Raw genomic sequence first — 15,234 nt, 5'->3', positions numbered from 1 at the left:
AAAATAAATTCATAGCAAAAGATAATAATTATGCTTCATAAAACAATACTTTCTGACGGAAAGAAACTTTAATGAAAGATCATAAAGTAAGGCTTTGGGCACACATATTACCTAATAGGAATTAAATGAGCCAAAATATTCAGCATCATTATAATAACTGAGTCTGTTTACAACAAATACATAAATTACATATCACAATATTTTAATTGACAACTTTACTTTAAAATTCTAACCATTTGATATAATTAGGATAAATATGTGAATCAATAGTTTGGTATTTTACAAAGTCCAAAAAAATCTGGATAAATCATATTTTCATGGATTAAAACGAAACATGTTATAGAGACATGATATTTAATAAACACATTAACTTAGCCAGAAGTTTAACTAGTATCTGATCTCTTTTGATAAATACTGAATATAAATAACTAACTTGATTTTTATGCCATATATTACTTTTCATTTGTTATAGCACTGACTTGTATTGGAAACTGATGTTATGTTAATTTTAGATGGTCATGTGTGGTTATAATTAAACAATAGAACATCTGCAGGTATTCTGACAGGTGAATGAAACTTATTATTGTCATGCTCAATGTAGTCTCTGTGTACAGATACAAGATTAGTTCTGTCTGCACTGGAAATCTGTCAGACTAAGTCTCCAGCTCCAACTCTGCTGTTTGTGGCAAAACTGTCCAACATCTCATGGTCTTGGCTACTTGTAAAATCAGAGACTGACATGTAATTTCTTGAGCTTACCAACTTGTTATGTTCTCTCTGCCTGGAAATGTTTTGCCTGGTCCTCTGCCTCCCCTTTCCCGCTTTACCTCCCATGTAGCCGCCAACTGCTCACGTCCTCCATGAAGCTTTCCTTGACTAAATGTTTGTTAGAGTGGTTCCTACTACCACCAGAGCCCCATGCCTATTTTGACCAAATTGCTCACCCTAATATATTTTAACTGACTGCTTATATGTTTGACGTTACGCCTCACTACAATGTAGGCTTCCTGATGTGTCTTATATATTCTCTTTCTTAGTGTCTGGAATACAGAAAATGCTCAGTAAGATTGTTGAATCCGTGCAGAGCATAATGAATTAATAAGTGAAAATATTTAAAAAATATTTTAGGTGTTTACATGAAGCAATGCTCAGCATCCCTCCTCATCAGGGAAATACAAATCAAAACGACACTGAGATACCACCTCACGCCAGTCAGAGTGGCTAAAATGAGCAAATCAGAGAACTCTAGATGCTGGCGAGGATGTGGAGAAACGGGCACCCTCCTACACTGTTGGTGGGAATGTAAACTGGTGCAGCCTCTCTGGAAAATAGTGTGGAGGTTCCTCAAAGAATTAACAATACAACTCCCTTATGACCCAGCAATAGCACTGCTAGGAATTTACCCAAGGGATNAGCACTGGGTGTTATATGGAAACCAACTTGACAATAAACTATTTGTAAAAAAAAAATATTTTAGGTGTTTAAATTCAAAAGCTATGAAATACAGTAAGAACACTGAGGACAAGATCTCGATTTTTCACAAATGTTTTAGGAAAAAATGATTAGACATTTATACGAAGAACAGAGTTACCTGAATTTTTGTTCCCGAAAAGTCCTATTTAATCATTTTAATTCATGAACACAAGAGTCTGTTTCTTCCAGATCTGTCCCTTATACTTTCAGCCCCCAAAACTGTGTCTACACTAAATTGCTTTTATGAAAGAAAATAAGACCATCTTTGACTCTTGGCTGATACAAAAACAAATACAGTGTAAATAATTCTAAGTTAAAATGCATCATAATAAAATAGTTTCCTACAGAATTGCTTTTTATTTTTACAATACAAACTCTAATTGAAGTTTCAGTTAACCACATTGCATTGCCTTAATATTTTATGAAACTTATCAACAGCTTTGCTCATGGGTTGTATACTCACTAATTGATTCAAGATTTTATCCACTATGTTTGAGATACAAATTTTAGTTATTTCCTAAGGAAAAAACACAGTTTTCCACACCTTTTTACCTTCTTACTCAAGCATTTCTATTTATGTTGTAAATGTCTACACATCTAACTAATGTGAAATATATTTTATATTTGCCTCATGGAAAGCACATGGCTAAAGACTGATTTAACTGCCTCATTTTATAACTGAATTGTGTTATTCTGTTAGAAAATCATTCTGATATCAGATGCATCATTTTGCAGAAGGACTATAACACGCATCACTGCACAGAGAAACCAAATGCTCTTGGGAGGAGGGCATGGATTAGAATGACCCGTACATTCCAACATCCACATCCCAGGTCCCACTCACACTCTGCTCGGTATGCTAAAAGGAATCAGGCAGAATGTATCCTCCTATCAGGTATACAGCTGTTGTTTGGACTGTTTTTTCCTTCTATCCTTAAACTTTTGTTTGTTTGTTCTGAGGGATCCATAAGCAAAATATCCAAAGAGCCCCTTAGAGACTCATAGTTACAGCCAGAAGCAACAGTAAACAAGTGGATAATTGGTGTTTTGCCAAATGTGGGAGAGCGACAGACTTGGATAAGAAATTATAGATATTCTTTAGGGAGAGAACACGGGAAAGGAATAATTTTAAGTCTCAGTTTCCATACAAATGGGATGCATTCAAGAAATTAGCCAATGCACTTCACTTGCTATGTTTATAGAGGATGCAATTTTAAAGACATACATTTTACCTTCATTTAGATTGTTTCACCTATTTTTCTAATACTTATGAAGTCCTACTTCGTGCCAGAAATGTTCATTCATAACTCTGTCCTGAATAGAAGGAATTTAAAAGGAACATTTATTTAAAAGACTTTTCAGGCTATTAAGAGCTTGAAATCATCACTTAAATTTTGCTGCATATAGTCCAGCCCCCTTTCATTCAATCAGTACTGACCTTCAATTCACAGAATATATAATGAGAAGATATATTCACAAAGGTCTCTTTATTATGAATAAAAGGGCCGGAAGGAAATTTCAGCGGCTGTAAACTTTTTAAATTTTATTTGCTGAAAAAGGTAACAGCACCCAAGAAAGCATAGGAAGAAAATTTCAGTGAGTAAAATATCTTATTCATGGTTATTTGTTGAAATAAAATTTAGTAAGTCTTTAAGAAATATCCTAAAAATATCCTAACAAGAAAGTTAACACTTTGAAAGCAAAGAAAAAGTACATAACAAATTAGAGTGGTACCCTCCAAACGCTAGTAACATGCATGTTAGCATACTTTAGTCACATCAAGTATGGTCAATATTAAATTACACCTGGGACTAGTAATACAAATGTGAGTCAGAATGAAATGTTAAAAAAATGGCAAGAGAATTGAGAGGGCAAAGTATAAGGAAAATCCTGCAGTTGCTGAAGATGTTATCAACTTATTAAGAATATTGTGATATTTCAACCACTATAACTGATGAAAAAGAGTCAGCCAATATTTTCCTTCCTGGCCCAAATGATATATGACATAAAGAAAATATTTCTTGAATATTTTTGTTTATTTATTTATTTTGAGAGAGAGAGAAAGAGAGCAGGGGAGGGGCAGAGAGAGAGGGAGAGAGAGAGAGAATCCCAAGCGGGCTCCCCACTGTCAGCACAGAGCCTGATGTGGGGCTTGAACCCACGAACCATGAAATCATGACCTGAGCTAAAATCAAGAGTCAGATGCTTAACCAACCAAGCAATCGAGGTGCCCCAAGCATCTTGAATTTTTATTTAGCCAGTCACCAAGCCCAGTAATTTGGTAGCAAGGTAAGTACTAAGTATCTTTGGATGAAGGGTATAGGCAAATAATGCAGCAATTTTTTTACTAAATAATTCATTGTTTTGACAAAGGGTTTTTAAAACCAAGGTGTGATTTCTTATATTCTTCACATGGTTACTTAGACCATTTCAAATATAATATTACTGGGGCACCTGGGTGGCTCAGATGGTTAAGCGGCCTACTTCAGCTCAGGTCATGATCTCATGGTTCATGGGCTTGAGCCTTGCTTCAGATGAAAGCATGAAAGATGAAAACTGTATCTAAAGTTAAGAAATTATGAGACGTTCTTCAATTTGCCAGCACATTTATTTTTTTCCCTTTGGGGGGCCATGTTAATTTTATGAGTATTGTTACAAATTTGAATTTCTTATTACGAAAGTACATCTTAAAGTGAGCAGGCACTAAACCATTAGTGTGGCCTATAATTAACAAAGAAACAAAGGAGCATGCTCTAAAGATGGTCATCATTTTGCTGGAGTCTTGTCCTAACTCATCAACAGAGAACATGTGTGGTCATAAAATACCACATTAACACATTCTTTCCCTGTCAGAGTAAGCTACATGGAGCTTGCCAAATTCCAACTCAGGTAGCTCCGTTTTTCCAGCCCAAATTCCTGCTGTTTTTTCAACTGGGTGAATTATTTCTACTTCCTCTCCTTTAGAGTTGCTGGCTCACGTAGGTTATCGGGTTTCTATCTCAGTGGCTGCTACATTTCTACAGTGAGTGAATGATCCTTCAAAGGTACTTGGGGATGAAAGCTAGTGGATAAATGTGAAGAATTATATTTTTATTTCTTCTCTTTGGAGAGATTATTCCCATAACTTTTGTGTTTGGTTTGGAGGGCTCTTAGGATTTGATTTCTCTTCTGAATAAGCGAAACAGCCACCCAGATGGCAAGCACTTCACATTTCAGCACAGTGTAATTTGATTTGGAAGTTCAATGAAACTCATTTGGAAATGTCCCTCCAGTAATATTTCCCCTCTTAAAAAATTCAGTTTTAAGTTGCCAGTTTTATGCAAAAATAAGCTCCAGGGAGCCTTAGTGGTGAGTGGCGGGGCGACTGAAGAAATTGTTTCAACCTTTTAAATGAAATGTTAAAAATAAGTGGTGTTCTAACCTTCCTGGGATTTCACTATAGACGTAGTGTTCAGTCTGGATTTTCAATGTTCAATATCACTTATAACATTCTTATGAATCATATTCCAAGATCTGTTTTTTGTTTGTTTGTTGAAGGATATTGACTCTAGTCAGTGAATATTTATGGAGGCCCTTTCTGTGCAAGATGTATGGAAAAGGAATGATAAGAAAATCTCTTCCAAACATATCCTGATTTTCAGTCTATGAACTTACCCCCCAAAGCACTAAAAGCATTAGAAACAAAAACTAAGTTTAACAAATGCATGTATTTTAATTCATACGCTGTCATTTCTAACATCGACAGTGATACTTTTGTCACAAGTATCACTCCCAATACTAAAAGTTTAAACTTACTTAGGCAAACTTATTTTCATACTTAAATTCTCCTTTCCTCATATTCTGTTCACACACACACACACACACACACACACAAACACAATGGGTGAACAGAGGAACACCAGCTACCTTCAAACACTAGTTTTCTTTACAATTTTTATTCTTTAAGAATATTACATGTCTTTCTTTATTGAGGCTCCTGGAGACCTTCATTACTGTGTGAAATCTCATCTCAGTACTGCACTGGATTTATTTTTAAAAAATCTGTATACACCTGGACCTGTTAAGTTCAAACCTGTGTTGTTCAAGGGTCAACTGTATATATAAATGAAGCGTTGCTTACTTGGACTCAAGTACCATGACTGGGCTGGGGAAGCAGAGTGGGGTTGGGACACAAGGCCCATTAGAATCAACTGTCTGGAGTAAGTTCAGGGACTATAAAGTTCTTCGGCTACACAGGAATATCTGTATCCACACAAAATCAAGCGTGTGGTATTCTGATTATTCCTCAGAGGGGAGTGTTAAGTGTTAACCCTTTAGTTTGAATAGAATGTCCTTACATGTTATTTTACACTTTCCAATTTTTTGCAAACAGGGTGACCTAATGTTAGCATACAACTCTAAGCATTGCAAGTGTAATCACAGAAATTCATACATCTGTACATCTGTGTCATACCCATATCAGAACCTCACAACACTGTGGGGAAAAATAAAGATTTCTAGTGGCACCCAGTTAGGTGTTAGGGATAGCTCTCTTCAATTTTAAATTTGGGATCTCCTTCATTGTACCTTCACAGTACTGGTGTACTTTGACAAGGATGCTATTTAAAATTTTTTAATGTTTACTAATTTCTGAGAGAGAGAGAGAGAGAGAGAGAGAGGGAGGGAGGGGTGGAGAGAGAGGGAGACACAGAATCCGCAGCAGGATCTAGGCTTTGGGACTGATGTGGGGCCTGAACTCACGAACCGTGAGACCCTGACCTGAGCTGAAGTCAGATGCCTAAATGAGCCACCAGGCACCCTGTCAAGTATGCCATTTTTAAACCCCAAGAATGTAAAAGAAAAAGAATTTCACTGTGTCTTAAGTGAGGTATTCAGGTACCTCATTTAATTAAATGGAATCAAATGGAAATCTGGATCAGACATGGTAGCTTTTTCTATTATTTCAATGTGGACATTTGGTAGAAGTTTAAACTGGTCAACCTCTGTAATTTATATTCTAGATTAACAGGACTTTAGATAAATAACTTTAATTCTTAATTGAGATGCCTTTCTGAGGACTTCTACTGATACAGAGAAAGGCACCAAGAAGAGAATATAAGAAGTTCCCCTAAAGTCAGAGAGTAAAATATAACTAACTAACATATGTCAAAATAGTTCAGTTTCTCTAGCTGGCAATGTTTTTAGAAAGTATTCCTACAACTGCATTTTTTGAAAAATAAATGGTACACTACAAGGTGTTTTATACCAGATATTAAGTACCAATTTGTGTTTTCAGAATGAGACACATTTACTTCATAGTAGCTGTACTTATTTTAGAGTTCAATTGGCTCAGTTTAGCATGACTGCAAAGTTATGTATCATTGCTCTCAGCACCAAAAAAATAAATATGATAAGGCAACACATATAAAGAAACACCAAAAGAATCGAACTGAGGTTTTAAAATCAATATGATGATCAACTGATTGTGGCGCCAATAAGTACCGATTAAGGTAGAGATGAAGGATGAATTGGGATCAAAAGGACATCTGCCCCTTCCTCTCTCCGACCTGTGCAGTTCCAGATGAAACAGGGGGTCCTAGGAAGAAAGCCAGAGAAGCCATTATGTATTTGCCAACTTTAATAAGAATCTAATTGCTCAGAGAAAACATAAACATGTTGACCTTTTACAGAATTGCTATTGTAAATAGGGCACAAGTGAGTAACATCAAGTTATTTAGGACCAAACTGGGTTTTGTCAATGAATAGATGGGTTTTCAGGCCCACGTGGATTCTCTCGCTCCTTCCCAGTAAGAAGACAGGTGATGAAATGAAAGAAGTTATTCACAGTTTTTATCACTCCAAAGAAATGAAAACTCGCTGAAGAAAGGTTACTAAAAGGGAGGTTCAGTGTTAAATACAGAAACGGTCTTTTATGCCAGAAAGGCCATGACTGATTTTTTTTGAAGCATCCATAAAAGAAAATATAAATTTTTTTATCAATTTGGATTATTTATTTCCAATCATTTTCATTCCTCATCACATATTCTTTGTATAGACACTTATCTCTAATAATTTAGAGAATGATGGCTGCAAAAATAATTACTGGAACATAGATGCATAAATAGTCACATTATGAGCAATATGTCAGACTCATGTCACATAAATGAGAATTTGAAAATAAATATTTCTGTAAAGGACTAGTACATTGGTTCCTATTGCAAACCTGTAACCACAGAAATGTTCCCTGAATATTCTCAGGTTTCAAGATCCTTATTAGTACAGTTTTATAATTATTATTAATTATAAAATTATAAACCATGCTATAAATGGTTTGGGTACAAGAAATCACTTTGGAAAAGTGACAATAGGAGTCAATATAGAAATTTTTATAGGAAAAAAATCCCACTACTTTGCAATAAAATACTGCCGATACTGCTCACTGGTATTTATGAATAGCCCTGACCATCTGTGAACTACGAACCTAAAAGCAATCCTAACGTCCCGAGTAACCTTTGAGAGTTGCCGGTACTTTTCTCAAGCTTGATTTTGACTTAGCCAAGCTCCTTACTTTATGTTACCTGTTCTGTCCCTATCTTGCATTTTATTTGACACATTTTTTCTTCTCTCTCTGATTTTCTATAACTACCATTCTGATCCTGCTATTCCGAAACCTTTCCAGTAAATGCAGAGTTCACCTGACCCCTATAATCCTTCAGTCTTATCCCTGGAATTGAATGATAGCCTATAGAACAAATATATGCTCCTGACCCAGAGGTGCCCAAAAGCCATAAAACTTTTTTTAAGTCAATTTTTCCCCTACTCATACATGTTACACAAATTAGCAGAGAGCAAGAACGCCAATAAGTAATTTGAGACATTTTTGGTTTTGGTCTTCAGAGATGAAAAATTTGCAGTGACGGAAGAAAAAAAAAAAGTTTGTTAAAATGAGACAGAATTATTGGTCCCCACCCCCAACAGCTGTGCTTAAGGGTGTTTATCTGTTCGCAAATCAGACCCACAGCATTATATGAAGGAGAAAGTGATCAAGTGTGTGAATGTAACACATGTCTGACCCTTTAGTCACACTGCCACTTTGTGGATATTTGAAAAAAGTAAGTAGGACTTACATTTTACATTTTTTCTAATGCAGTCAAAAGTCCCAAGTTTTGGTCACAGAAGGCCGGTAAAGAGATATGTATACTCAAGTGCTTTCTTAAATCAAGAACATTCTATAACTTTAAAATTATGATACTGAACTTTTTTTAAATCACAAATGACAGAGAAAGGTAATTTACCTAAGGGATACCTTCAACACTAAATTGAAGAGAAAAACAAACATTGCTTGTTTATTCAAGTCAGCACAACATATGAGGTTTAAACTGTCAAGCAGACGAAACATAGAAAATGCAAATAAAGAAATCTAAGATAGAGAGAATCTCAAACTTTGAAGAAGGGTAATTATATGAAGGGGATGGAGTCACACTTTCTTAGAGAAATCACAGGTCTCCTAAATCATAACGAAGGCTCCCGAGGCTACTATTGGTGAATGTCAGCACATGTCTGAGGTACTAATCACCTGGCATATCAGCGTCTTCAGTTTTCAAGAGAGGTAGACTGAATTGACAGCAACCTACATTCGAAAAGATGCCTGTGACCCTAACACTTTGCAAACCCATTTTGCAACGGGAACCCAGGATCATGTGGAATTTTTAGTTACATATGAAGCACAATTCTGTGACATATGTAAAACTATCTGCATCTGTAAAAGAACATACTCTTCTACAAAACCTCAGATTTAAACCTGAGAATAAATGAGTGCCAGATACTCAAATATTCTCAGAGATGTATGCCTCATGTCCAAACTCGGATGTACCTTGACAGATCTCTTCCTCTGTTATGCAGAAGATTTCAAATATCTATCTGATTTTATGATTAATGGCTAATACTATAACTCAACATATAGTCATTGTAAAATAAAAAAGTGAAATTAAAACTTTTGCCTGCTTTTTACATCACTATTAAAATGCGTATTTTTGAATAGTTTAAAGGATAGACATAGCGTTTTAAGTTAAAAATGCATGTGTTCTTCGGTTTCTAATTGTTTAGCCCACTAATGAATAAAAAGAAAAAAAAAGATAAACTCCTGTAATACCTTTACTTTAAATAAGCACCTTATCTTTACACACAAAGAGAAGGAAGGTCCAAATCTTCAGAGGATGTAGTCATTTCAGCTACACATAGCACCTGGTTAACAATACTCCAGGAGTCAAATAATGTAAAAATAAAAGACAATGACAAATTGGATTGCACAGTGGGATACTTCTTAAATCTGAAAATGACTGAAAGATGCATTTTGAAGACTAATATTCCTAACAAACTAATGAAGAGTTGTTCTGAACACTCAAAGTTTCTGTGACTGCTCTCGCAGTGTGTGTACCAGCCAATCTGAATTACTGGCAGGTTTCTGAGTATCTCTTTCCAGGCTCCTCAATGTGTTCAGGGCAATAATGCCCATATGATGTTAAAAATTCAGCAAAGAATTTATTACACCCAGGAATCTTGATCTGACCTCCCTGCCCACCCGAGAATCTCTTCCTTTTCCGTTTTGCATCCTCGCAAGCATCATATGAATCCCTCTTTTATATCATTTACTTTTCTGTATTATAATCGCCTATGTGTCTAACTCTCCTTCCTACTGGTTTGCAGGGTTTTCTTGAGGAAACTGCCCATGTGATGTTAATCTCCAATCTGGCACATAATAAAGGCACAACTGCTTATGATGTTTGAAAAACTACTACCTTTCTAGAAACGAACGTCTTTTTTTGCCCATGCTTATTTTCTTTTATATCTAAAAGAACTCACAGAACTGTGGCATACAAGTATGTTGATTCAAAACTAGACAATATGTACAAATTATTATGCTGTTCTATACTGTATACGGTTTCTGAGAGCTACTCGTATAGAAACGTCATGGTCCTATTGTTTTTAACTATATTCTGATTGCCACTGGCTTTAATAAAACTATTACATTGCTCAAAATACTGAAGAATAGCCATGTTCTTAATTTCCCCAGCTATTTAACGAAAATAATATACATATATATACAAGTATATACTTATATGATTTATGATGAATTCTTTCAAGTATTAATGGATTACAGGTTAGAATAAATATAACATAATTGGATATTCCATGGCATTTATTAAAAATAAAATCAAATACTGAAGAATAATAATGGTATTTATTTTAATCCCAATGACCTTATTATTATGTTTTATAATGTATATTTGTTTTTGAGAGAGAGAGAGAGAATGAGCATGCACAGAGCAGAGGCGGGGGATGGGGGAGACAGAGGATCAAAAGTGGGCTCTATGCTGACAGCAGAAGCCCGATGCAGGGCTCGAACTCATGAAACAGGAGATCATGACCTGAGCTGAAGTCAGACCCTTAACCTACTGAGCCACCCAGGCGCCCTCCCACCATGACCTTATTAGTGACAATACGTAATTTGAAGTAACATGAAGGTGTGACATAAAGGTATACTCATTTTTAGTTAAGGCTTGTCACACAGGACTGATTTTTTTTTCTTTTTAATGAGTATAAGGTGTTTCTTTGATAGTGTGGTGTGTAGTCATGAAACCATAACACTGAGCTGAGACCAAAGACTCAATTCTTAATTCGTATCAAACAACTAACTTGACAGTAGTTTTTAATAATTTATCTGATCTTTTGTTTCATGCTTTTAGAGTGGAGACTTTCTTTATACCTTGTTAGGCTACATAGGACAGAAAGGTACACTGGTTCGATTCATCTTAGTGCCTCAGGATTCAATATATTATTTTTACAATTTCATACAACAGAGATGTGGACATTTTTGAGAAGAGGTAAAGAGAAAAAAAATGTATCCTAGCCTGGATAATGCTGACATGATAACACAGCCCACAGGCAAATTCCAAACTTCTATTGCTTTGTTCTGCACAGATCAAGCTGACTTCAAAATTAAGTAGTTGTTCACATCATTTTGAGAGTTCACTGTGATCTTAAATGCAGTGTTCAATTTAGTGCACAATCCAATAAAATACTAAAAAGTGAGTAATATCATTTTCTTCCATGAAGTGGAATTCAGCAACCAAACCAACCAGAAAAATTGAGGCATGATGACACTGTCAGTGACCCCAAAGCAATTGCGCTTATGGTTCAAGTAATATGTAACGTTGGTGTTTAACCTTATTGAGAATGTTGGTCAGTGCTTCCCCTGGCTTTCCATTATCCGTGTTTTAACAGCTGGAATTTCTGCGTGAGTAATGTGGCTTACATTTACAAGACATCACCGGAATTAGCAGTGTGAGCTACGCGTTTTGTTTCAGTGTGGTATGAAGAAGTTTTTCAATGGATTCTCTTGTGCTTGAAAGAAAGCACGGCCTATGGTTTGCAAATGCGTGAGCAGATGCACGTGCTCTTCAGAAAAATGTTTAAAGAATAAAAGGTAAGTCTTTCCAGGAGAGTTTTCCCCTAAAGGCCTTGAGGGGAGTGCTCAGGACCTAGCCAGCCTGCTGTAAGCTCTTTTCAATATGTGAGTTACTACACATATCACGTTTAAATGTCATGCCAATTAAATAAGAGTTTCTCATTAATAAGTCAGCTTGATGAACTGTTTGTGCCCTTAGTGTCAACAGTATATTCTGAAAGATGTCAGAAAAAAATGAGAACATTACAGATACTATAAAACAAATCAAATAATTTCCTATTTCATTAACCATTTCTAATGTTAGAGAAAAAGTAGTAAAATACACAAGGCACATATACATGGACCCATCAACAATGAAAAATAAAGATGCAGTTATGAAACGTAAATGTCTATAATAAATAACCATATCATGTTCTTTAATTCTTTACACAATAGTTATCTAATAATCTGCGTCAAATTAATTTTTAGTATGACTGAATATGACTATACATTTTTTCCTTTCTTCTGCCTATCAATATAAAACATGGATTAAAGTATATTTGAAACATTTCCTAAAGACCCAATAAACCAGCAGAAAAAGATACGAAAAGGGAGTGAAATTTTAAGTAAATGTTTTGACACTTGCTGATAGCTTTGCATTTTAATTCTTTTTTTTTTCTTTTTTACATTTTTTATCTCCAAAACATAATGTCATATTTGTATAGTACTTCAAAGTTTACGGGCCACCCTTGCATATATTATTTTGTTTCAACCTCAAAATAAGCCTATGAAGTCAAAGAGTCAATAACATTGTTCACAAATATTACTTTCCTTTTATAGATGAGACATGAGAGGAAGGGAGATGCTTTGCCAGTCTAAAACAGTATCTTCTAACTTCTAGTTCCATACTCATTTTACAATATTCTCCATCTTACCTACCACTGTAGATGGACAGGGCATTGTAGATGTGCTGCTGGGCACTCTGAGTGCCTTTTAAGAGGTAATTAATGCACAATCAAGGTTTGAATATGTATATGAAGGGTTTTTTTAAGAAGAAAATATTGTATTTTCGTTATTTATGAAATTACATATTTAAATGTTTTATTCCCTTTAACATGATTGGAATAGCTTGCAGACACCACCAAACATTTATAAAAAGCATATAATACATCCGAGGTAAAATTCTAACTCACTGCTTGTGCTCAATTTGTAAATAAACATTTGTTCAAACCTGTACTTGTAGGAAAAATAATCTTTCTCCCTCTTTTGTGTTTCCTTTAATTATTTCTTCATGGTTCCTTCCATTCTCCTCACCCTCATCTGATTCCGACAGTCTCTGAAATTCCACACCAAAAGCACTGTCTGCCAGAAATGTATGTCTGGTGCACGAAAAGTACTAGACACAAACACTTTTCCAACTTTGATTATTATGTTGTTCTGAAGCCTGCTTTCATTAAAAAACAGCATCAACCTTGCTGCCTGCCTCTTCTTCATCACCTTCTCACATATAATTGTGTCTCTCTTTTAGGGGCTTCCTCATTGTTATAAAATCCCATCTCTAGAAGGGCAGTTCTGGATCTTCACGGTTTGATTGGAGGCTTTCTCCCTCCAGAAACCCACCCTCCAATCAAAACTCCAGCAGCACAAGCTGATTGACTTTCTTTAAAGTTGTATGCATGATAATATCCACAGCTCTTTCATTACACGTTCCCTTGGGGGGGAAGGGAATTCAATTCTTCCTTTTCTCTACAACACAAAAACCTTGCGTAATGAGGAAATACTGTTGACAAAGGACTTCTCACTGATATTCTCCAAGACTTCCCCAAGCAAAACTTCTCCCAGAGACTGTGCTACAAATCTCTTGTAACATTATTTCCAATGCATTGTGATTATGTATAAATAGGTAATTCAAGCACCATTTAAGAAGCCTACCACATCCCAAGCATTCAGTCAATCCTGAATGAATTTAGGAAACAGGATGCATGCTACTCCTTTTAAACCCCATAAAATTAAGCGAAGCATCCTATCAAATTGTAAATTTAACAAATAGTAAAGCTAAAATGAACAGGTGACTACCACTAACATATTAGTTATTTTTTTCATTGATCAGGTAACTACACTTCAATAACTAGTAACTGTATTTTAATAGAAGAATCATATTAGGCAAATACACCATTTCATGGCAGAAATAACGTCTCTGATGTTATCTTAAATTACTAGCAAGAAGTAGAAGGAAGGAATGAAGATAGGAATAGGGATAAGAAGTCAAGTAAGACTTAGAAAACGTTTTTTCCCAAGACAGCTCATCCAACATGGAGATTGAAAGCCTCTGATTTGATCTATGGCTCAAGTCCCATAACCTCGTTCAACCTCAATTTCAACACTTGTGAAAAAGAAGAAATAACAATTCCATACTGCTGTCTCCTATGGCTGTTGTGAGAATCAGAGGGAGGAATTTAATATAAAATAATCTCTCTGAATGTGACATAACTATATATGAGGAGAAAACCGACCCCTACTACTCCAAGGGTTTAGAACCAGATTTTATATCAAACCCGATGGTGCATAAGGTTGAGTCATTTAGTATTATTTGGTTTTTGTTTTCTGTTGTTTTGCAGGTAACTTTAAAACTTCATCCTATCTTACGAGAAGCCATGAGTGTAAGAATGCACGTTAATATGGATAGTGTTTCAAAGCACTGAGGATAAATGATGGATTATTCAATAAATGGTGTTTGGACAACTGGAGTGCCATATGGAAAAAAATAAAGTTTGATTACTACCTCATGTCCTACAGCCCTGTAGCCAAATTCCAGATTGATCAACAATTTAAACATAAGAAATAGGATTATACGAATGAACAGAAAAAGACATAAAAATTTGGTATGTAACCTTCAGTGTGGGAAAGGCCTTTAAACACAAGACACGAAATCTAGGAGGCATAAAAGAAAGATGGATAAATAATATAACTTCATGATTTTGAGAAAAAAACATCTTAAAATGGGAAAAGCCATAAACATTTTTTTTCACTCAAATAAAAAAGGCTTTCTTCTTTCCTTATTTATAATGAACTCACACATATCAATGAAGATCACAAAATAAGTTTAAAAAATATTCTGGGGCCATAAATGTACAATGTCGTCTTAGAATATCTTTTTTTTCCCCTACAAAGCAAAGAAGTGAAGAAAACTATGAGAGTTACATCACAAGGCTTAGAAGAGGGATGTCAACTTTAAGGGGTACCTACTGGACAAAGATGACAAAATTTGTTTATCCCTAAGAAGAATAACTGCAATAGACTGAAATAAGCTTAAGAAAATAAAGATCTGGATGCTG

General features: G+C 35.3%; 1 protein-coding gene across 2 annotated transcripts in view; it reads right to left on the bottom strand.

The window, feature by feature from the left end:
- Positions 1-15,234, bottom strand: part of SEMA3E (semaphorin 3E) — a 241,258-nt gene that overhangs the window by 45,519 nt on the left and 180,505 nt on the right. For both annotated transcript variants that reach the window (XM_077770161.1, XM_077770162.1), the window contains one exon: positions 6,955-7,048. In XM_077770161.1, coding sequence (XP_077626287.1) covers positions 6,955-7,048 — 94 coding nt within the window. The remainder of the gene's footprint in view (positions 1-6,954; positions 7,049-15,234) is intronic.

Source organism: Crocuta crocuta, unplaced genomic scaffold (assembly GCF_008692635.1).
Source record: "Crocuta crocuta isolate KB4526 unplaced genomic scaffold, BGI_CrCroc_1.0 scaffold424, whole genome shotgun sequence".
Classification (NCBI taxonomy): Eukaryota; Metazoa; Chordata; class Mammalia; order Carnivora; family Hyaenidae; genus Crocuta; species Crocuta crocuta.
This window is presented reverse-complemented; position numbering and strand designations above follow the sequence as displayed.